Source organism: Camelus bactrianus, chromosome 11, assembly GCF_048773025.1.
Source record: "Camelus bactrianus isolate YW-2024 breed Bactrian camel chromosome 11, ASM4877302v1, whole genome shotgun sequence".
Classification (NCBI taxonomy): Eukaryota; Metazoa; Chordata; class Mammalia; order Artiodactyla; family Camelidae; genus Camelus; species Camelus bactrianus.
Window position 1 is genome coordinate 68,088,883 of NC_133549.1, and position 26,141 is coordinate 68,115,023.

The following is a 26,141-nucleotide window of genomic DNA, read 5'->3' on the forward strand; positions in this document are numbered from 1 at the left end:
CAGTAAATTTATGTGTCCATTTCTGTTGAAGCTCTTATTTCTTTCCTATCAAACCTCATCACACAGTGAAGGCAAGAAGCCTTCTAGTATTAAAAAAAAATCATAGTCTTTTTTTTTTAAATTCAGAACATTCATTAAAGAAAATCTTATTTAAAGGCTGATAACATTTTTGATTGAATGGGGAAAGGGATGAAGAAACCCTGAACCTTTCCTACCCTCCTTCCTCCTACCAAGGAAGTCCATAAATGGACTCTGCAGATCTCCTAATGTTTTGTGGACTGTGGCTTGTATATACAGCACAGGATATATACTTAAACTAAAAAAAATTATCCATTGCTTATCTGAAATTAAATTTCAATTTATGTTCTGTATTTTTACTTGCTAAGTTTGGCAACCCAATTTACAAACTACTATTTTAGTGAAAATAGCTCTCAGTTATATAACAGAGAATAGGACTGTCCCATAGTAGTATGTATACACATCTTGAACAAGTGACACTTCTCCAATTTCAGTTCTCCAACTAACAAAAGGGTATAATAATTAAGGCCCTAATTATTTAACTAGCTATTCTAAGACAGAATTAGGCTTTAGCCTAAAGGTTCAAGATGCATGAAGTTATCATTGCTACTGTTTTGTTTTGTTTTTATTCTATTAAAAAGCACTAGCTACTAACAGCATATCGAGTCATTAATAGAATGCCTAACAATTAAGTATTCAAAACTCACTCTGCTTTCTTCAAGCTGTATTGTAGTCTGAATGTAAATGATTTAATAAATATTTTAAACAGAAAAAAATAAAAGAAGACAGGTGACTCCATCCGTGAGAGCAATGGTGTTAGGATAAAACAATGCTCTGCTTTGATTATTTTCACTGCTGGATGCTGAAACAAGTTAAATTATATACTATTTTGCAATAAGCTCCAACATATGATTTGTTATTCTCTTAAGTCTATGAGACAATTTCTTCTCATTAGAATCAAACAGTTAAATATTACTTTACATTTAGCCCATACTTGAAAAGCAACTACTGAAGGAAACGTTGCAGTGACTCCTTCTGTGGAGAAAACAACTATCTTTTAATTTATCTGCTTTATAAATCTAGATTTTGCATCATTGCTTTTCTTTACATGAAGCTTCTGATACCCTTTCTCTCATAAATTCATATTCACCCATCTTAGAAGCAACTCCATGACAGATGAATGACAGAAAGACTACAATTAATTATATAATTGTCTAGGGATTTCATAGAGTTAATGTATCTAATTTGGTCCAAAATAACAGATTAGATATCTAAAGGATTTGGCCCATGGAGGTATTCTAGGTACATAAATATATTTAACTGTACTCTAAGCCTCTATATTTTTTCACTATAAGATCTAACATCTTTTCTTTTTTTATTTCTTTATACATATAAGGTACCAGTAAAATGAATTTCTGGAATTCTGCAGTACCAGTCAACCTAGACATGAAAGACAGATTTTCAAACACAAAAAATAATTAATCTTAAGTATTAAAAAAAAAAAGGAAAAAGTTTTAAAACCTTTAGAGAAGCTTAATTATGCCTATCATCCCAAACATCCTTAACTATTGTTGTTAATTAGCAATAGAGTAGCTATCCTTTTTTCACTATGTCTAAAAGGAAAAGGAAAAAGGCTAAAAAGCAAAGGAAAAAGGAAAAAGTGTAGAGAATTCCAGTGCCCACTGATATCTGTGGTTTCCTTGAAAGGGATGGTGGTGCGAGAGCACGTGGGACCTGATAGGCCACTGTAAAGACTTTGGCTTTTACTCGGAGAGATTAAAATTCAAAGGAGATCAGGAGTATTTGGGGGATTTTAAGCAGAAAAATGACATGATTTTTATGGTGGGATTCTGGATTATTTCAAAGTAGAGCTGAAAGGATTTGCTGACAGATCAGAAATGCAAATATTCAGACTGTTTTTTAAAAAATACAAACACATATAGACACACATATTTTTTTCCTTTTCCCCAAATGGAATCATACAGTATGTATGTTTTGACTCATCAATACACTGTGAACAATTTTCTATGCTAATAAATCTCTGCGTTGCATACACCATATTAAGTGCTGTACTAAATTTCACTGCATAGATTTATTGCAATTTGTTCAGCCATTTGTTTGATATTTGAGTTCTTTCCAATCTATTTTTTGACCATCAATATTATTATACATGTGATCATTTTACTTGCCTAAATTTGTAGAAATGCAACTGCTGGGCCAAAGGGTAATAATCACTTATGAAAGTGTTTGAGAAACACTGTCAAGATTCTAAAAAGGCATGTTAATGTTTTATCCTTCACCAACACTACACAGTCAATTAAATTTAAGTGTCATTCCAATAGTTAATTCTGATGCACAAATAGCTTTGGGTACACTATGGATTTGGCAATCAATGGGAGGAGGAAAAACTAATTGCCCCTTCGAAAGAGGTAATCAACATTAACCTTTGTCCCAGTTTCTTGGAGTCCTTTGTACCTTTGCCAGTGATCTTAGTTTAGGAAAGACTTACTCACCACATGCAGTTTTGAGGACGAAGCCCAAGTCTAAGCTAGTTAACTATAGGGTAGACCAAGGGGTAAAGCTATCCAAGATGCAAGGTACAATCACAATGCTTACACTTTGTATAGATCCTAGACACATTTACAGGTCTGTAGTCAGCCACAGGGTAGACAGGACCCCACGAATATGGGGTAGGGGAAAGGGAGTTAAATTGCTATTCTTAGAAGCACTAATTAGAAGGATCTAGTTAGAAGACCCATGTTTCTCCTCTGACCGATTCTGACCATAAGGAAAACACTTAGAAATTTAACGTATATTCTCAGTACAGACTTAAAATTCATATTGATTTAGTCTTGCTTTTATTTAAAAATTATACGACAATGAAAGAAATACATGAGCCGTTACTATGAGCTTACCATCATTACATACAGATTCTGCAATGGCTACAAAGAGAGTTCTTTATTCTTTATTGCATCTCAGCTTAATTTATTTAATGTCAACTGGGGAAGTTTTCTAATAATATGAAACTCTACATGTCAAAAATTTGAGTTTTAAAACTTTTCAAGGTTGTGAAATGTTTCTGAATTCCTTCAGCAAGGATTTATCTATACAGACACATTCCTTCTAACCACTACTCTTCTTTCATTTATATTTTTTCTAGAAAATACATTTCAGCCTGGATTCTAAAATAGTTTATATTTATGTATAAAATTTAGATGACTACATACCTATCTATACCTATATACCTATAAATAAAATTTCACACCTGAAGAAAAGAAATAGCTAACGTTCCCAATTCATGGTACATAACCTATCTTTGCGCTATATCTCAACCTCAGTTACTGGATGACCTTCAGAGAGCTGCCAGAAACAGTCTTTCATTTAAACTCCTCTTTCTTGACACTCTTATTTGACACTTGTGCTACAGGAAAAGTATTCAGTGCCAGAGATGTCAAAAAGTTTTGATCCCCCGAGAGTTCCTGGGAGGCAGATTCTAAAAGGCATGCCAGGGCTTTACCTGTGTATTAAGGATCCCATTGTTTTTTTGAAATATATTTTCTTCAAAGGCACGTTACTATTTTTATGCTCAAATTACATATGCTTGTGTGATAGATTTCCCACCCCTATCTTCAGAGACCTTAAAAAAAAAAATCTGCTTGACTTCCATTTCATTCTGTGTGGTTTCGTTCTACTTCACGTCCTCAATAATAGCCAAAGTGACAACTCCTGCCAAGATACAACTTAATTCATACATGCTTACAATTAGCTACTTTAATAAAGAGAGTGGATATTTGATACCTAACCTATGCTCATTTTGAAGGACCCACTTTACATGTGACTTGGTTTGGTGTTCACCCAAAAGCTATTTTGTTTTTCAGTTTAGTACTCAAATAGAAAAAATTTGCTATTTAATTTTCTAGCTTTCATTATGTATATATAGATAGAGAAGACCTATTATTATAAAACAGTTTTAAATACTAGGCAGGAAACTAAGGATACTTGGAGCAATATAAAATTTTAGTTTGTATACTAAAATAACTATTCAGAAAACATCTTAGGTGTTTACTTAGAAAACAAATATACATGAAGTACTTGCTATATGCCAGATACTGAGTTGGATATCTTCTCCAGAAAGGATACTGATTAGGCAAACCATTCCATGACAACCACAATTTCTTGCCTTGATTTCCCTTTTGCACCCTCAAATTCTCCAGCACAACAAATAAGCATTTTCTAAACTAAATTACAGGAACAGGTAGGCAACACATTATAAAGCCTAAGCACAACCAAACACTATTAAGTTGTGAGTTTTAGGGAAAAGTCAGACATATAGATGGATAGATACATATGATTCCAGTCCAGCTTTAAAGACGCAAACAATGTGAAAAAGTGAGACTCACAGACTACAGCAAAAATTTTCAAACAACATCAGTTACTGAGGGCTGAATTCCTACAGAGCCATCTTAACTATCAACAGAAGAAAAACAAGACGGGGTAGAAGTTGAGGAGGACAGGACAGAAGTTAGGTGAATTATAAGAGGGCAAGTTTCTATAATCCGTTCTAGGGAAGTGAAGGGAAGACTCTGGCAGAAAGGTAAACTGAGGTCCAAGTGACACTGTAATCAAGGGTATGGAGATGGATGGGTGCCTGGGCCACTTTTCTACCTAGAAAAGACCCAGAGAAGCCACATCCCAAATATCCTTTCACTCAAACAGTTCTGGAATGACTTCTATTAGTAGGATACAATGTTAGGTACTATGGTATACAGCCATATGACATAGTTCCTGTTTCAAGATATTATTTAGTGATAACATATTCACTGTCTAAACCTTCATCAATTAAGAGATTCTTTTGAACTAACAAATATCTCTTGAGCTGTTATGAGGCATCATAACTCATTCACAATTCAATGTAAAATTTAAAAAAAATCTGATGTTTGTTTAAAACAAGTAAACCCTAGCTGAGATATGCTAGGAGAAAGGGAGTTTTGATTTGAAGAGTTGAAGAGAGAAAAAGAAGTAATATTATAGGTTATGGTACTTTCTAGAAGGCAGGGAATTTATTTTATTTTATTTCTTTTTTTTAATTTGATTTTTTATTGAAGTGTAGTTGATTTACAATGTTAGTTTCAGGTGTACAGCAAAGCAATTCAGTTATATATATACATACATATATATTTTTTCTTTTCAGATTTTTTCCCATTATATGTTGTTATAAGAAATTGAATATAGTTCCCTATGCTATACAGTAGGCCCTTGTTGTTTATCTACTTTATATATAGTAACGTATATCTATTAATCCCAAACTCCTAATTTATCCCTCCCCTTCCCTTCCCACTTTGGTAACCATAGTTTGTTTTCTATGTCTGTGAGTCTGATTTTGGTTTAAAGATAGAATTTGTATCTTCTTTTTTTAGATTCCACATATAAGTGATATCATATGATATTTGTCTTTCTCTGTCTGATTTACTTCACCTAATATGATAATGTCTAGGTCCACGCATATTGCTGCAAGTGATATTATTCCATTCTTTTTTGTGGTTGAATAATATTTCATTGTATATATGTACCACATCTTCTTTATCCATTCATCTAGAAGACAGAGAATTTAGCCTATTTTGGAATTTACTTTTCTTGTGTCATGAATTTCCTCCCATTGATAAATGAGACCTAAGAAAGAAGAAAGCCTTTCTGAGAGTCTAAGGAGCAGAGACAGAAAACCAAGGGCAGATCTCTTCCTCTTCTCTCTTCTAGAGTTCCTATCTGAATCTCACATATCACAGAGAACTGACTCCATGGAAAAGTAACAGAAAGCCTTATAGGCCAACATAAGCCATTAAAGAGAGGACAAAGTGTATGCAGACATAATAATTTTAGCGGCAGCATTAGTATAGAGCATACAGAAAACATTCATGATAGCTCCATCTTGACTATTTACATTGAAAGGGTTGAGCTCTAGAAATCATGTGTTTTCAACCAGATTTCCATTAAGATTTTAAATCAATTATTAGAATTTTATGAAAATTCTTACAATATTATAATTTTCAAAAAATGAAAATGGATCAATTCAAATAAAACACAAGTATGAAAAGGCTAATAAGAACTGATTCCCTCATGGGTGCAAAATTATAAAATCTTCCTCAAGATACAGTCAAAATACCTTTAGGTCTTATTTTTGTTGTAAACCACAATTTGCTTCTTTAGTCTTCGTTCTCCCCTTGGCCTTGTGAACCTTCAGAACAAATCTCAAGCAACTGATACCAAAGGATAAACTCCTTTTGCAGACAAAATATTTTAATCTTCTAGTATAGTCACAAGCAGATTTGAGAGAGTTAAACACAAACACTACTTATTTCTTGCTCTTTTGAACTAAAATTCTTGTGTGGTTGTTGATACAAAGATTTAAATGCTTCAACTTTCAGTAACAGCGGGGGCTACTGAAATGACATAGTATTTTCAGATACCTCTGGCTCAAAATGAATTTAACATCATAAATATCTGATACATTTAAATATATTATTTTATTGTTTTGACAGAAGCTGCATCATTATAAAATCAATGAATTAACCATAAGAACAGGTTATGCTAGAGAAAGAAGCTACTGGTAAACAACACAGTGAGATACTTTTGGTCTTACAGTTTGCAAATTAATATTTCTGAAGTTCTAAGCATTTTTATAAGCTTTCATCTGCTTTGTCTTCCCCTTCATCATGTCAATTAAGCAGGGGCAGATAATCCTAGACATAAGAATTACGCAGGTAATAGCTAAACCAAATTTTCTCTATAACTTCTCCAACTCCAATGTCCCAATAAAAAAGATTTGTAACTGCCTTAAATCTGTTGAAAGATCTCAGCATGTTGCCCTGCCCATATTTTTCAACAGGTCACTCAACCTGAAAACCTTATTTTCATCTATAACTTCTATAACATTTTCATTAGTCAGAATGGCACGGATCAGCACCATTATCTTCAAGTCATGTACACTTTGTGACCTGCTCTTGACTTCAATATGGCAAGAGAAATAAAATATTACAAACTTTCACTTGTATACTGTTGTAATTTCTCAAAAGGTTTGTATATTTGTGATAAACATGCATCACAATGAGAATGTAGTTGAATTGTCAGTAAATCAAATTCTGCAAACAGTGCAAACCCACTTAATTAAATTTCTCCACTGATTGCTTGAATCTAAAGAGGTCATCAAAATCAGAACACAATGACTTATGCATGATTTTCATTAGGTCTGTTCCTAGGTACTGAACATGTCATAGCATTTTTTGCTTTTGATTTTTCTGGTGGCTTTTCAAAGATTAATAGCAAATAGTAAGTATGCTTAATAATCAACTTTTAAGTTATTTTATTATTGCCTCCTCAAGCTAACTAGAATTGTTTTTATGTTATTAGCCCACAGGGTTAATAACTTTAATTAGAAAATATATGAAGATGAAGAACAAAAAAAGTATTTCATAATTGTCAACAGACGAGATCCAGATTCTGAGTTATATTATCATAACCTAGTGAATCTTAGCACTAGTTACTGAATAATCCAAATCAATAAATAATATATAGCATTCTAGATAAATTCTTGATGACCTTTCACTACACCTGGATAGGGAGAAAAGTCTCTGACTTTTATTATAAGATTTAAGACCATCAGCTAATGTTGTAGTTGGTTAGTGCAGAGAAATAAGCCATTAATAAGCTATGCTTCTGTATCCTCATTCCATTCCTACTAACCTACTTTAAGAAACAGAGGCTCTTTGGAAATTATTTAATAATAGTAACTATTAACAGTCTCCTTATCTTGCCTAGAATAAATCAGAATTTATTTTATTAATGAGTAGTTATTTAATAAATAATTAATATTCTACTTAATACAGATGCTATGGCTCATGTTGAAAAATCTTTAAGTTAATCCATCAAACTCAATCAGAGAAATAAGGTATAAACCAACAGAATTTATGAATTAGGAATAAGATGGGGATACAAATATGTGACTTCTGAATTATAAGAAATCTTCTAATTATTAGAAAGTATACACAATTATATTTCTTATAGTTATAAGACAGCTTGTTTGGAAGTAGACTAATTTAACAACATGTTTCCCTTGCTTCACTGGTACTGGCTGCAGACCGAGGACATCAACAGCTATAAGAATTATTCTCAATTTAGCGTATAAATAGCAAAGCCAAGTCTTTTGTTTCACAAACTTCCTTTTGGAAACAATTAAAAAAGTTATATTCCTGCTTTGTTACTTTGCCACAATGCTTTATGTACAGTAGATATGTTTGTAGTGAATATCACTACAAATTTGTAGTAAGTATCATTACAAACCTATGATCACTATCATGCAGTTACATTCTAGGTAGGAAGATGGACAATTAGCAAAATAAATCAATTATCCACTTCTGGGTATTTATTCATAGAACACCAGAAAAATGGTTTGCAAAGATATATGCATTCCTATGTTCACATCAGCATTATTTACAATAGCCATGACATGGAAACAACTTAAGCGTCCATTGATGGATGAATGGATAAAGATGATGTGGTATAAATATATATATAATATATAATAAGTATATGATGGAACATTACTTAACCATAAAAAAGAATGAAATCTTGTCAGCGGTGACAACCTGGATGGACCTTGAGGGTATTATGCTAAGCAAAGTAAGTTAGATGGAGAAAGACAAATACTGCATGATTTCACTCTTACATGGAATCTAAAAAAAAAAAAACAACAACAAATAAAAAAATAAAATAAAAAACAAATAAACAAACTTGTAGACACAACATACAGATTAGTAGTTACCAGAGGGAAAGAGGGTTGGGGAGTGGACGAAATGAGTTAAGGGGATCAATTGTATGGTGATGAATGTAAATAGACTTGCGATGATGGTCACTTTGTAGTGTACAAAGATGCTGAATTATAATATTGTTCACCTTCTTTTTTAAAAAGAAAAGAAGTCAATTATATAGAATGTTAAATAGTGGTAAGTGCCAAGGAGAAAAAATAAAGCAAAAAAGGGGGTTTAGGAAATGTGTATGTTTAAGTGTGTGTGTATGACAGGATAAAAGGCATTTAAAATTTTACGTGAGCCAAAGAAGGCGCCCATTATCTTCAGTATATACAGACAAGAGTAAGAAATTTATGCCACTCTTATTATAAGCACGAGATATTTCTGCCAAATGGGTGGTTGTTACTCTGGGTGTGTGTCCAAGAAATTCTTACTTAGCTAAAAAAATCAAACTTTTAAAAAGTTTGAATAAGAAGAATTAACTCTATTTAATGGGGTAATTATATTGTGTAGCATGTTTTTTTAGAAAAGCAGCTTTCTTAATTTTATTTTTAGGAAAGGCAATCATAAATCAAGAAATAAAACAGATGATTTACTACATGTAGTTGTCAAATTTTATTTTAGACAACATAGCAGAATTTCTAAAGTATTTTGAGGTTCCAAATGTCAATTCATTTGAGCAGTGTTTACATTCTTCAAAATGATGGCAATTTCTTGAATACCAATGAGTCTATTAATTTTGAAAAAACCTCAGCTAATCAGAAATATGACAGTCTTGAATTATCTGAGTTATGCTGTTCGCACTCTCTCACTGGTTTTCCACTAAAAATCTCAAGGATGGTCCATGTTACCCACCAAAGTAACAGATGAATGAATACACCAGTGCACTTCCCCTACTCCCAAGCCACTTCCTGGCAAAGCTTTTGGTGTTTAAAGAATTGCATTCCCTCTTGCAAGATGACTTGGGAATCACTTAGTGTATCTAGATGTGATGATTCCTTTTTACCTACAAGGAAGCTGATTTACTAAGCACCTCATTTCCTATCATAGTAGCAGCAGCAACTTGGCTGTGGGGAAGAGCTGATCTCAGTGTAATTTCTGTGGCCTATTTTCCCCCATGGCTTTTTAGATAAAGGAAACAATGCAGTGATACAAAGTTCAGACTGCATGGGTGTTTGAACTGCCCCTTACTACAGCAGAGTTTATGACTAGCCTTTCACCGTCCAGCCTTAGAGAAAGAAGAGGCGCCACAGGAAGTTATGTCTTACCACCACTGAAAATGTGACCACAGTGGTAAAGCAAGTGACAGGAGCCCAGATGCTGAGGTGGCCTGGGTTTAAACCCTGAATCATCTACTTACTGTTGGACTTGAGGCAAGTTCTTTAATCCTTTGTATGCCTCAATGAGGATAAAAAACTACAAACATTATAGGGTTGACATGAGGAAAACAGATATGTAATTGGAGTCCTCAAAGAAGAGGATGAGGAAGCAAAGTACTTGATGAAATAGCAGCTGAAATTTTTCCAAATTTGATAAAAAATGCAAACTCACTGATCCAAAAATTCAAAGAACCCCAAGACAAGAAACATGAAGAACAGTACATCAAGGCACATAATAATGCCAAAAAACCCACCCTCCAAAAAAACCCAAATACAAAACCCCCCAAAACTCAAAAAACAAACACAAAAAAACCCCCAAATCCCTGCCAAAAACTGCATTAGTAGCTCTCAACCAGGGATGATTCCTCCCCATTCCTACTGCTCCGGGGACAACAATTTCTGAAGACATTTTTGGTTGTCACAATTAGGAGAGGGGAGAGCATGTGCTAACTGGCATCTAATGCGTAGAGGCCAGGAAGGCCGTTAAACACTCTATAATGCACAAAAGAGCCCTCACCACAATGAATTATCCTGCCCAAAACATCAACAGTGCTAAGGTTGAGAAATACTCAAGACACATAATAATCAAAATGCTTAAAATCAGTGATAAAGAGAAAATCCTAAAATCATATCCTTATTACATTCTCTCATTCCTGACAAATATAGAAAGTATATGACATGATAACATTAATAAGCATTTTTCATAAATCACTCACTATGTTTAAGCCAAGAGCTGAGCACCAAGAAGTAAAGGAGCCCAGACCAGTAGAGCAACTTGGAGGGGTTTCCAGAACTCATGGGTCAATGAGACTTCTTTTTAAACCTGCTTTTAAGTGACTGAATTTAGGGAGCTACACAATGTATCAGGTATTCTGAAGGTTCTGTTCAGTGGTTCTGCTGACACTGACCAAGATATGAAGGTAACAGGACTAAGCAGCTGATGCAAGTTAAAAATCTCATTTCAGCTCAGTGAACATTTACTAGGGCTACTTCCCTAGTACATACTGTATATCAATGCAGTTCTCCCAGTTGGTCTCTTCATTTAATGCAGTATTCATTCTGCCACATCATGCTCCCACCAATTCTGCTGTTTCCTTTTTATGACAAGATTTATAAATCAAGATTTATAAATTTAAAAACATCAGGTATGAAATAATATGTTGTGACAGGATATCAAGAATAAAAACCCAGACAGACTGCATACCTACTAAATACTAGGCACTGAATTCGGTATTTTATGTTCATGATCTCATAATTCTCAAATAAATCATTTAGATTCACTAACTTGCCTCTAATCACAGGTAAAAAGTGCTGGGACCAGGATTTGAACTGAAGTCTGTTTTGAACACCCCATGCCCTACCAAAATAATAACTCATAATACACAATTTAAGACCATAAATGTTCTTTTAGCTTACTATTTTGGATCTTCATAACAGGTCAATGTGTGTCTTCATTGCTAGGGTAGTGGTCCATCATAAATTTATTCACATACTTTGGTACCCCAAAGATAGCTACAGTAAGGCATATTAGTCTGTATCTCTTTATTTTTCTGTCAGTCAGAGGGAAGAAGAGTGAAAGCGGTCGAATCGTGTATGTTAGTTACTGGAAACTGTCTTATATTTTAATCTTTATACATGCCTAACTTGGAGAAGGGAAGGAAAAGACAGTTATTTTTGTTTGTTTGATGTGTCCCCCATGGAAAAAAGCTGAGAATCACTTCTTTCACATAACAAATCAGATCTCTTTAAATCAATTTAGGTAGATCTTAATAAGAATGTACACAGAGAGCTAGAGACATACAGTTTCTTTCCCCCTGAATGATTAAAAAACAGTCACATTAAGGGTAATCTTAAGAACAGTCACAGAAGCGTACTAATCAACAAAACTATTTAACTTAAAAAAATCAGAAATTAACCAGTGCTCTAAATGAATCAAATTTGAGTTCTGTGTCTTAAGAAGTAATCTTTCAAGATTCAAAAAAGAACATTAAACACAATTAGAACAACTGAGACAATTTTCTTCTTTAGTAAAGAAAATGCTAGATCAATTATGTGTTTTATTGAGGAAGTATAAGCAGTAATGAAGCTACAGAAGAAGGCAATATATAATTCATCTTGAGCTTCAAACAGTTAAAGGTAGATGTAACCTCACAGTTGCTTTTTTTTTTTTTTTTTTTAACTTTACCTGGATACTTTTTCTTCCACTTTCTCAGGTCGTTCTATAGACAAGTTACAGAGAACTCAAAACAAATGAAATTTTATATAACTTATGATTCATTAACTCTATGAACATGTCTTGCTTCCCCTTCTAGTCAACTTAACTCTTTTTATAGTCCTGTATGCTTCCTATGAATGAATAAAAAGAAAAGTTTATACTTACTAGAAAGAACAGTTGTAAGAAAAATGTAGTCTGAAAAGGATATGAGTCCACATTCACCAAGGGTGTAAAATATACTGCCTTCATCAGCAAATTTTTCTCGTTCTTGGGCAATTTTCTATTGAATGTATGGGTCCAGCCAAAAGATAAAAAGAAGATATAAAAGAATGAGAATATAAATAGCTAGAGATGAATTACCATTTATCTGACAATTTAATGCTATTTATCATAAGCATTTCTCTGATGGCCATTCCAAATTAATGGATCCTTTACAGTTTTTAAGATGATTAAAATTATAAGATTATAAGATTATAAAATATATAACAATGGATTAATGTCAACATTAGAAAATAATTTCAATTTTATGAACTTTTGCCATTTAACATACACAGGCCCACTTCAGAGCTGGTTTTGTTTCTTAGTTTTAACAACAATCCACCTTTTGCTATAGAGATATCTAAGGTAGGAGAAAAAAAAAACCAAACAAATGAAAAGCTAAAATTAAATCAGTCCTAACTGCCCAAGAAAAACTATACAACTAGTGATTACAAGTGAAGAGGTAAGCAACTATTGTAATGCCCACATGAATGCTCAGAAAACTAATTCCTGAAGTAGTAGTTTTAATTTTTACCTTATAACCCTGAAGAATCTTAGTTTTAGAATGTATGACAGCAGAACAAACAGCATCTCTGAAGTATAATGGCAAATTAGACATACACACCAAACTTTATGCATGATTTAATTCTGTTATATTTACTGTTACCTTGGTGGAGGCTCCTAAATTTCAGGTATTTGAAGAAACTCTCCTAAAAGCTAGCCTTTATTTTAAGTATGCGTTTATTTTCTTTAATCTATGAAGTTCACAAAAAGAGTTAATTCTCAGGTTCAGTAATGGTCTGTCTGGCAAGTGACCTCTTCTTGGGTGTTCAAGCAAACCTACCCTGCTTTCTGACTGCCTACCAAACCATAAACTTAATGGTGACATTAAAGATACTTTCAAAAACTGAAAAGGATCCACCAAAGAGTTAAGACTTGAAACTCATTTCCATAAGTTCTGGGCCAACCAAAGATATTTAAAGAATTATTCTGGGTACCAAAAAAAAAAAAAAGAAATAGGTCTTAAAAACCCAAACCAACAAAGCGCAATCAAAGTAATAATGTCATGCAAGCACAAATAAGAAGCAGCACTGCAAACAGAACCTTAGGAGGAGTATCATGAAAACTAAACCAACAAGCACCATCATACCAGCATCCAGGTACACAACTATCCAATAGGTTACCTCTGTCTAGTGAAGATCCCATCATACATCACAAAGGAAAGAGAACTGGTTAACCAATTGAAGACACAAGTGCCAAATGAATCATAATGACCTTTTCACAGTAAACCCATTTGAAATAGCCTCTACTGGATATCTGCTTGTGATATGAACCAGTAACTATGGACAGGCAAAAATTCACAGCTGAATGCCAGCAAAGCAGTATGAGCTTGGTTTTTTTTTTAAGTGCAAAGTTTTGATTTTAAAGTACAAAGTTTTGATGGCAGTTTCTACTTAGGAAAGGGCTTCTCTGACTCATCTGTGGTGGGCAGAAAGCCTGGTCCGGCATGAGAGCATTTAGAGATTACTTCTTTGAGCCAAAAGCAAAAATAAGCACACAGTCCAATATGTTCAATTAAGGTTAGATTTCATATCACATTTGATTTTCACCAAGAGATTAAACACAAGTTTCAGACAAAAAAGGCTACTGGATGAAAACTAGAGCAGCAAAACTGTTCACTGGAAAGTTAATGTTTTAATTTCTCAAAATAAAAGAAAGAAAAATTTTTTTACATTATCCAAGATATTGCAAAAGTAAAGCATGTAAGAAAAATACACAACATGAGAATAGGCTACCAAAGGTATACCATTATTAGCCAGAATAAATCTATACAGAAGCTGAGTACTCCATATTAATTACATAACAATCTTAAGGAGTAGCTGCTATGAGCAAAAAAAAAAAATAAAATAAATAATATATCAAGATCCAGAAGTTAAGAATCAGACAAAAGTCTGAGGAAAGACTGAAATGAGGTAGTTAGGTTGAAAAAGCATATCTAACATTACTTTTCTAACAATCATCTGGACTATGCTGCTACTCAGAACATAAAAAGACAAATCTAATTTTGTTGGTAACTTTAAATTCTGATATAGTTTCTAACTCAGAAAAGTGGAAAGATCCATATGAAGAGCTCTCATATACTCTTCACTCAGATTCACCAACAGTTTACCTATTATCCTATTTGTCATTTTATATAGATACATATATTTTTCAAATACTTTTTAAAATTGAAGTATGTTCAGTTTACAATGTTGTATCAATTTCTGGTGTACAGTCATATAGCATTTTCTTTTCTCTTTCTGGCTTACTACACTTAGAATGACATTCTCCAGGTTCATCCATGTTGCTGCAAATGGCATTATTTTATTCTTTTTTATGGGTGAGTAGCATTCCATTGTATAAATATACCATAGCTGCTTTATCCAGCCATCTGTCGATGGACATTTAGGTTGCTTCCATGTCTTGGCTATTTTAAATAATGCTGCTGTGAACATTGGGGTGGCTGTATCTTTTTGAATTAGAGCTTCCTCTGGAAATATGTCCAGGAGTGGGATTGCTGGATCACATGTTAAGTCTATTTTTAGTTTTTTAAGTAATCTCCATACTGTTTTCCATTACGGCTACACCAAACTACATTCCCACCAGCAGTGTAGGAGGGTTCTCTTTTCTCCACCGCCTCTCCAGTATTTATCATTTGTGGACTTGTTAATGATGGCCATTCTGACTAGTGTGAGGTGATACCTCATTGTAGTTTTGATTTGCATTTCTCTGATAATTAGTGATACTGAGCATTTTTTTTCATGTACCCATTGGCTGTCTGAATGTCTTCATTGAAGAAATACTTGTTTAGGTCTTCTGACCATTTTTGGATTGGGTTTTTTTTTGTTTTTTTTTTTGTCATTAGGTTGTATGAGCTGTTTGTATATTCTGGAAATTAAGCTCTTGTCAGTTGCATCACTTGCAAATATTTTCTCCCATTCCATAGGTTGTCTTTTGGTTTTGTTTATATTTCCTTTGCTGTGCAAAAGCTTCTAAGTTCAATTAGGTCCCATTTGTTTATTTCTGCTTTTATTTCTATTGCCTGGGTAGACTGCCCTAGGAGAACATTGTTAAGATTTTATGTCAGATTATGTTTTCTTCTGGAAGGTTTATAGTGTTTTGACTTATAATTAAGTCTTTGTGCCATTCTGAGTTTATTTTTGTGTATAGTGTGAGGGAGTGTTCTAACTTCACTGATTTACATGTGGCTGTCCAGCTTTCCCGACACCATTTGCTGAAAAGACTGTCTTTTCTCCATTGTATATTCTTGCCTCCTTTGTCAAAGATTAATTGACTGTAGGTGTGTGAGTTTATTTCTGGGCTCTCTATTCTGTTCCAACAATCCATATGTCGGTTTTTGTACTAATACCATGGGGCTTTGATTACTGTAGCTCTGTCGTATTGTCTGAAGTCTGGAGGAGTTATTCCTCCAGCTTCATTCTTTTTCTTCAGTATTGCTTTGGCAATTCTGGGTCTACAAACTACATTTTTATACAGTGTGCCCATTAACAGATTTATACTTACTGTTTTATGCATTTGTCTTTTAAATCATAGAGGGAAAGACGAGTTAAAAAGCAAAAATAAAATGATACTGGCTTTTATATTTACCCATGTTGTTACCTTTACTGGTGTTATTTTTTAATATAGCTTCAAATTACTGTCTAGTGTCCTTTCATTCCAGCCTTAAGGACTCCCTTTAGCATTTTTTGTAGGGTAGGTCTGTTAGCAATAAACCCCCTCAACTTTTGTTTATCTGGGAATAGATTAATATATCCTTCATTTCTAAAGGATAATTTTGCAGGTATGGAATTCTTGATTGACAGTTTTTTTTTCTTTCAGCACTTTAAATATATCATTCCCCTGCCTTCTGGCCTTCATGATTTCTGATGAGAGATTAATTGTTAATCTTATTGCATATGCTTCATATTTAACAACTAGCTTCCCTCTTAATGCTTTGAAGATTCATTGTCTTGAACTTCTGACAGTTTGATTATGGGTCTCAGTGTGAGTTGGCTTGAGTTTATCCTATTGGGAGTTTGTTTAGCTTCTGGGATGTGTAGATTCATGTATTTCATTAAATTTGGAAGTTTACAGCCATTATTTCTTCAAACATTCTTTCTGTCCCCTTCTCTCTCCTTGCCTTTGGAATTCCTATTATTCTATATTGGTATACTTGATGTCACAAATGTCTCTTAAACTTGGTTCATTTCTCTTCACTATTTTTTGAAATTTAATTTTTCTGGAGGGAGGTAATTAGATTTATTTTAATGGAGATTCTGGGACTTGAACCCAGGACCTCACGCATGCTAAGTGCTCATACTACCATTGAGCTATACCTTTCCCTCTCACTAATTTTTCTTTCTGCTTCTCAGACTGGTTAATATTAGTTGGCCTATCTTTAAATTCCCTGATCCTTTGTCCAGTTTGCTCAAATCTGTTCTTGAATACCTTTAGTGAAATTTTCCTTTCAGCTATGAGAACTTTGCAGCTCTAGAATTTCTATTTGGTAACTTTTAAACAATTTCTGTCTTGTTACTGCTATTCTCTACTAGTTCATATATCATCTTCTTTGTTTCCTTTAAGTTCATTGCCTGCAATTTCCTGTAGCTCTTTGAGCATACTTTGAACAGTCAATTTATTAAAGTCTGTTTGTAGTAAGTGTAATATCTGAGCTTTCTCAAGGATAGTTCCTATTTCTTTTTTTCCTGGGCCATACTTGTTTCTTTATAAGCATAATTTGTTGTTGAAAACTACCACATATTACAATGTGGTAATTCTGGAAATTGAATTCTCCCACCTCTTCAGGGTTCGTTGCTGCTGCCAGGGTGGGTTGTAGCCATTTCTTTAGTGACTCTTCCAAATTCTTTTTGTAAATACTGTATGCTTTGTCAAGCATGGTCATTCTAGTCTCTGTTTCATTACCTTAGTGATCAGTAGTGTTTTGACAGAGATTTACTTAAATTCCAGGAGCCAAAGGGTGAAAAAAAATCTAACTCTCTAGATCCTTGTAGATTTGGCTCTGTGTTAGGCATTCCCTCAATGTTTAGCCACTGCTTACATTTCTGCCTTTGCCTACGTTTCCTGCTTGCACGGAAGCTAAGTATCAGCCAGAGGTGAAAGATCAGGGTCTACTGAGGTTTCTTTTAAGTATTCATTCAGCCTGGGGCATACACATGACCTTCCAGACTCCCTAGGATATGGTGAAGCATTTCAAAGATTTTGTTCTCTCTCATATCTCCTGCTGCTGCCTCTTGCTTCTCAAGCTTTTTGGTTTGTCTCCTGCTTGTCTCAAGCTGCTGTGGCATGTATAAGGCTTTATGCTCCTAACAGATGCCACCTGGGAGACCACTCTTGCTCTAAGAAAGCTCCAAAGTAGGCAAAACAGAGACAAACCCCAAGATGATTTTTCAGTGACCACAGATCAAGGCCCATATTCACATTCTCTAATAACAAGGTCTGCACTGCTCCCTCTGGTACCAGCAAGCTGTACAGAAACAGGGAGTGCAATCTTTATGGCTGCCACTGTGCTGGGGAGTGGGGGATGGTCATCAGGTATTTTCAAACACCACAACATTCTCTTACCAAATTTCAGCAGCTTCTTTAAGTATTTTTCCTGGTTGTTTAAAGTTTTTGATTAGTTAGAGTCCAGAGATCTAAAAAAGCTGACTGACAGTTTTTACCAGCTTAATTATTGTCTTAGTAGAGCAATACAGATTTGGAGTTACCTATTCTGTCATTTTTAGTCTCTTTGTACTTTTTGACCTTGAAAAATTTGAAAAGGACAGGTGAATTGTATTGTAAAATATCCCTCAATTTGAATTAGGCTGATGTTTCCTCAAGATTACATTCATATCTATCTATTATAAACTATGAATTCATATTTATACCTCTAATTCCATTCTAATATCACAGAGTACAATTTAATCTTGCCCCTTACATGCTTGTTATTCCCTTCTCCAACAGGAAGAAATCTAGTTCCAATTATCCTCAATATATTTACTCATTTGATTAAGCTTAGAATACACAGAAAGCAGTTTCACAATTACCGATCATCTCTGCAAAACACAAACATATCATCTAGAGGTCAATTTTTGTTACAGTTTTAAGTAAAATCTACTTATAGTGAAATGTAGAAATCCAATGTACAATTCAATGAGTTTTATAACCATATATCTGAGTAACCCACATCCTTATTAAGATATAGAACATTTCCACTACCCCTGATGTTTCCTTTATGCCTCTCCACAGCTAATTCCCATCATATTTTACACCTTAGATTAGTTTGGCTTGTTTTAGAACTCCCTATAGATATTATCACCAGTGTATATACTCTTTAGTGTCCAGCTGCTTTAGCTCAGCATAATGCTGGATTCATCCATACTATATTTATCAGTAGTTCATTTTTACTGCAGAGTAGTACATTACTCACCAATAATAGGAAATATAATGTAATACAGTTTATTTTGTGTATGATGACATTGTGCATATAATAATAATGCATACAAGTAATACCACAATTTATTCATTGCTTTATTGATGAAACACTTAGGTACTTTTCAGCTTTTGGCTATTTCACTTTCCTCAAAGTTGTACCTTTTTTACTTGCACCATCATTTGACAAGAGTTCTAGTTGTTCCACATCACTGTCAACATTTATGTTGCCAGTCTCTTTAATTTTAGCCATTTTAGTGGTATCTCATTGTGGTTTAATTGTGCATTTCCCTGATGATCAATGTTGCTGAGCATTTTGTTTGTTGGCAATTAATATATCTTTTTGGGGGGAGTACTGTTCAAGTCTTTTGTCCATTTTTAAGTGGGTTGTTAGTCTTTTTATTACTGTTCATCATATGTTATGGATGTGAGACTCTCAGTGCAGTAGCTAGACTCCAAGATGACCCCAGTATTTCCTGCCTCCTGGTATTTCTGTTCTTATATAGACCTAGTCTTTTCCATATTGAATCAAGGTTGGTCTGTATGACTAATAGAACACATCTAAAGCGATAATGCGACTTCTGAGGCTAAGGCATAATATGGCATTAAAGGCACCTTGCTCTGTTGGAGGGACGCCAGTTGCCATTTGAACACAGCATTCAAAAAGGCTTGTGGAGAGCCTATAGGGAGATGATCTGAGCCATCTCCCCTCCCCCCTAGTCATTTCTATCTTACCAGCCATTTGAGTGAGCCACATCAGAAATCAATCTTCCATCTTTGGTCAAGGTAGCTGATTAAGGCCCTACCCAACATCTGACTGCAATTTAATGAAAAAACCTGAGCCAAAACCACCCAGTCAGACTGCTCCCAAATTCCTTAATCACAGACAGCATGAGAGACAAGAAATGATAATTACTGTTTTAAGCCACTAATCTTTGTATTTATTTGTTACTAAGCAACAGGTAACATAGTAAAACATATGTATTAAAAGTATATTCCATTAGTCTGTGGCTTATATCTATTTTATTCCAATAATCAGAAGTTTTTAACATTTATGAATTCGATTTATCAATTTTCTCCTTTATGGTTATTGCTTTCTATATGCCATCTAATAAATTTTTGCCTATCTCCAGTCCATAAAAATATTCTTATGTTTTTTAGAAGACTTACAGACTTTATATTTAGGTCTATGACCAGTTTCAAATGAACTTTGTGTATAGGGAAGTAAGGGGTAAGGTTTATTTTTTAAAATATGGATATGTAGTTGTTTTTAAACCATTTGTTGACAACACCTTCCTTTCCCCATTTAATTATTTTGGCACCTTTGTTAAAAATCAATTTACCATGTAAGTGTGCACCTACTCTTCTTTGATAGTTTCTGACTTTAGAAGCCCATTTTCTTTTGAAGGTTTTTTGATTACCAGCAAAGTATATAATTGTTTTTTAAAGTATAAATAAACATGGAATTATATGAATGGTTAAAAAGGCAGTTTGAGAGACTCTGCATGAGATGCATTTGGGGTCATGGTTAAAGTCCAGCTACCTCCACCACTACGGTGATTATAAAGTCTGCTGAAATAATAGAGATGTCATTGAACAGACCTTCAATTGTATATTGATTGAGAATTACTATCAGAACATATCTCCAAAGGGCAATTTTATAATGACACTTTACAATGCTAATTTAGTTAGTGTGATTTTCTCCAGGAAGGCATCCCTCTTCTACTGTATTATATAGGATACGTCCATGTTTGCAACCCTTAGTCCTCTAAAGGAGAAAATACCTCTGTTCGTGGGGCTATGTATGAGACCTCTGCTATACTGAGCAGAGTGATGGGGAGCAGGGGAGGCCAAAGCAAGGCCACATTGCTCTATATAAGAAAAAGTTGAAAAAGACATCTTGAAGAAAAAATTTAGAAGGAAGAAGGACCATAGAAAGGTGAACCAAAAAGGGGAAGGAGATGTGACCAGACAGGAATAGAAAGTCAGGAAAACAGAGGAAAGAGAAAGCGTGTGAGCATATGTGTGCATGCATATGTTTGAGAGAAAGAACAGAGAATGTGTTTTGCAGTAGCTCCTTAAAAATGAGAAAGATGCTTAAAGAGGATTTTAAAATTAGCCATGCTTTGTGATGTGCTCTGTGCAACATAATCTCCTAATTCTTTGGTAAAGGTCTGTACTGTTCTTCCATGCTTCTGGAGGTGGGGTGGGGGCAGAAGGAGAGACGGAGAGAAATTACTTTATTATATTTTCTGAGGCACCCACTTGTCAAAGAGTAGTTCAGGTACATTTAGGATTACATAACTATTTATTAACTCTGAGAATTTGTAAGTGGGTTTTCGAGTATCCAAAACTCCAGATGATTCTTAATAAAATTCATGACATATATTAATCACAAACACCAAAATTGTCACAAAACTATCAAACCTTATCCCTCAAATTATTTATGGCTAGGAGGAGAATCAAATAAATATGTCAAAATTTGGAAAATGGGAGTTATTGGAAAATCAATTTTTAGACTATTTTGTGTTATATGGATGTTTCTTAGCTGGCTTTTTAAAATCAAAGGCCCGATTCTACCATATATGGTATCTTCAAATCAAACATCCATGGCACATAAGAGAATTTGTGAAAAGACAGAGATTTAATTTGATAATACATTTTTAAAGCACCAAGGTATGCTGAAAATGGAAAATCGTGATTCAAAGAAGGAAGTGGAAGAAAGGTTTTTGGTTATTACTTCTTAATCCAAAAACTTTATCCATGTTTAATTTCACAAGTTGAGAATGTCAAGTAAATTACTCCTTCACTTAAACTTTTGGATAATGTTTCATCTTTGACCAAATTTTAAGTCATTTTTGTCCTAAGAAAATACCACTTAGACATTTCAGGGGTGACAGGGATGCACAGTCAAAGGAAAACATAATCTTACTTAACAGATTATTAATAATGTTCATTTTCTCTGTCTCAGAGGTGGTTATTTTTATTTTTTGTTACTAATGAACATTTATATTAATATGTATTTTTAACTGGAAAACTATCATAATGATTTGAATTTAATTCAATATCAGTAATAAATTTAATATAAATAATAAACATAATAAGATGAACTAAAGGAAGAAATCTCTGTACATAAAAGTCAAAACAAACAGAATAGATTCCAATTCCTTTGAAAGGCCATATAATGTGAGATTAAGTAGTACATGTTCAGTAAAAAAAATTATAGTAAGGGTCTAAAAGAAACTTATTTCATATTAAAGTTCCTGAAGTAAGATTTTAGCAGTTACTTCAGTGTATATGCTGAAAATTAAACCGAATTGGGTATTTTAAAAAGAAATTGTATTTGCAGATACCTTACAGAGCAGTATACTAACATTATGCAAAATACTTCAAAGCAGTATGCTCACTGACTTAAATGAAATTTAACTGTTTTACCATTCATCTACACGATCTAGTCTTAGATCTTATATTTTAAAACATTCAAATTACTGACCTCAAGCAGAGACAAAAAAATTAATAACCCCCTAAGCGTTCCAGTATTGATCTCAACTATACCATATCCTGAATCTTTCTATTTTTAAGATAAGCAGAAAGACTTAAGAGTAAACTTATAGCAAATCATACCCTACAGACGTGTAATTGCTACACTTCTCACTCTAAAACCTCAATTGTTTTACCAGGATGTCTTTGTGCTAAAGCATACACATTCTGGTTTCTGACTAATCACAAAAACTGATAAAACATCTGGCTAAAGTTACATTTACCATCAGGAGCCCTGGGGCTGGGGTTTCCAGGCAAGATTCAAACTTGTTAATAGTCACTGTGCTTAAACAGTGAATGCTGTTGAAAAGGTTGATAAAAATAGGGCCAATAATTTTCTTTTAGGACTCAACTGGATAAAGCCAAAGACAAAAGTTAAATCTAAAAGTTTAACCTCATTATTCATTCTAGTTAAGATCTACTTTTCAAGTCCTACAGCTTGAAATAAACTTTTTCTATCAAATAGAAGTCTATGGACTATGCTGGCAAAATAGATACTAAGACATCATCTATAATCTCAAAACATCTCTGGCATATAGAAAATCTGATAAAGAACACAGCTTGACTATTTTAATTAAGATGTCATCCTTTGAGACTGAACTAATTGGATTGTTTTAATATTAACATTTCTCCATATTTGTGAAATACATTTCAAAGCCTATCTAAATCCCTCAAGAAATAACTGAGGTTGCACTTCAAAACCAAATTACTGATAATAATATACTTCTTTCAGAAGATGCAATTTCAGGACATCATTTCCAAATGATAAATAGTATTTCTACCTAAGGTTGGGGTCAGGGCAGGGAGGAACGGTGTTAAGAGAAAAATTCAGCAATTTTCCCATGCAATTAATGCTCACACTTTATTGTTTAGTTGGTGCATAGATGCCAAAGCCTTGTGTAAGATATCAATCTTAAACAATCACTATTCTCAGTCAAACAGGAAATGTTGCACAGTTAAAATACGTGTTACTCTTTTCCTCTCATCCCACACCCGAACTTGCAGAAAGGTAGTTTGGGGAGATGTTAAATAAAAATTAAATTGAGGTGTTTCTAATTTAGAGTAATTTATGATTTTTTCTCCTGATTCAGTGTTTGCAACCTTTTTAAAGTTATTACTACTGCATTTGAGGCAACAGACACAAATTACTGTGCAACAAACAGTGGAAGGTGAATGCTTAAGATCCTGGAAATTTCACTCTGCCAGAAAGCCATTCTCTTTTCAGTCCCAATTCTAACCACTTTAGCTCTGAGAACAACTCCAAATACCTACAATACAAATGTTTTCCTATTTCATTAACTAGGTGGCTATAGAGAATATGGATATAAATGAAGATGCTTTAAAAAAAAGTGGTAGAAGATTTGATTAAGGCAATGATAAAAATTCAAAAGTCTGCTAGAATAGATAGCATTAATTTCAATGAAGTTACACAACTTTATTGAAATGATTTATTTTGATCCTCACTATCTGATGAGGTGTTATTAAAATCCTAAAAGGGGAAAATCATCAACTCTATTATTTTCTACCACATTATCCCTGCACACTTGCTTCAAAGCAGGTAGGAGAATCTATGTTTTGCCATTACTGATTATCTGCTACCTAAATCTAAGAATTTAATTTTGAAAGATGGCCACTCAAATCAATCAGTGCTGAAAAGAACTGTCCTGGGCTCTGCAGCAGTCTTGGTTTCAGTCACACGGGTTAGAAAACACTTTTCTGTCACTTCATGGAAAAATAACCTCACATGCAAATTTTGAAAAATAAGTCAGTATAGTATTTCACTTTCTCACATTTGGAAAAAGTTATTACAAGAGAAAATGGATCAAAAGAACAAAAATAAAAGAGTTTCATTCTGAGGATTGCCATTCATACCCTTGATTTACACTGTTCTAGTAACTATTATCTTCCAGGAAACCCTTTAGATGAAGAATTTTTAAATCACTTTAAAATCAAACATTTATAGGTATCTCTTCACTACCACTGACAGTTAAAAATATATCAAGAATTTAAAAATTACAGTTTGCATATTCTTTGCTAGGCATTGTGCTAAGCACTTGCATTATCTCACTGCAATTCTACAAGGCAGATGATACTACTATCTGCACTTTACAGATGAGAAAACTGAGTGTTAGAGAAGTTAATTAAGAAGCCCAAGGTGACAGTGCTATAAAGTGGCAGGACAGGTGATGGACTGAGTCCAGAACCCATGCCACGAACCTATATATGTTGTATTGTATCAAATGAACAAAAATACACCAGGTATCTGTACTGTTTGCAATTTCTGAAATTGTTAATGGGGACTGAGTATTTCTGGAGCAAAACATAGTTTATTATTGTAAAATATTAACCCTGAGGCTTAGCTTGTATTAGCTCATTTATCTTGAAGTTGAAGAGGACAATCTAGTTAATGATGTGAGTACACATCATATTTTTATGCCCTGATTTGTTCAAATGCATATTTTAATCATTTTCAAAATGAGAATCACTAGAAGAATGTAATGGTTCTTTATATTCTTCTTAATTAATAGATGTCAATTAGTTAATAGTTGGAGAAGCTTTTTATTTAAGTTGAGAACTTTAAAAAAAATGCATCATAGCAAAGACAAGTATGCAAACCAAGGACTATCCTCATACATTGTCTGCAACCAGAGGTCATCAACAGATTTAAGTTGAGAACCTATTTTTATCAAAAGGAGAAGTAAAATGTTTCAAGTAGCTTTCAGAGAACTTTGTGTACCTTTAAAACATGTTAGAATATTTGTGCTAAAATAGTAAGAAAAAGGAAGTTAGTTTGGAACCAAGTCCTCTTATATCAAAGTGAATTTCAAATCTGGTTTTATGATGGAAAAGCTAAACAAGGTGTTGCAAATGTAATGCTTAGCCATGTTTATGCTTTCAAATCAACAATGATAAATCAAATGGGCTCACAGTTGATCCCAAATTCAAACAACAAAATCTGAAATAACAATATATTTGAAGACATCTTAATAGAATTCTTAATATTTGAGACAACCAAGTAAACTACACCCTCCTTGGAAGCACTTAATGATTATACTATTGTTTCTTTCTTCAATCTGAATAATCAAACACATGTGTTAAATCAACAGACTTTAGTAGTGGTGGAACTCAGAGACTGGAAAGAGACATTACGGATACTCCTCACAGCAACAGAGTAAGTACTGACACCATTCATAAGCTGCATCTGAAGAAGAGCACTCTATACTACCAGAAAAACAAAATGATTCCAGCCTTCCCACAGGCAATAGGAACTTAGCATGCAAAGGACAAATCTCTGTAAGGAAACAAGCAAGAAAGCCCTCTTCTATAAAGTAACTGCTCATTTACTTTTGGAAGTTTAAAAGATGTATACTAGTGTCACCAAAATGAGTGTTATTTATAAGAACCCAATATAGATAAGCAATCCTCCCACTACCTATTCTAAGAAAAACAGTATCATTT

General features: G+C 33.7%; 1 protein-coding gene across 1 annotated transcript in view; it reads right to left on the reverse strand.

The window, feature by feature from the left end:
• Nucleotides 1–26,141, reverse strand: part of MICU1 (mitochondrial calcium uptake 1) — a 193,284-nt gene that overhangs the window by 87,346 nt on the left and 79,797 nt on the right. The window contains exon 6 of the mRNA XM_010963199.3: nt 12,579–12,693. Coding sequence (XP_010961501.1) covers nt 12,579–12,693 — 115 coding nt within the window. The remainder of the gene's footprint in view (nt 1–12,578; nt 12,694–26,141) is intronic.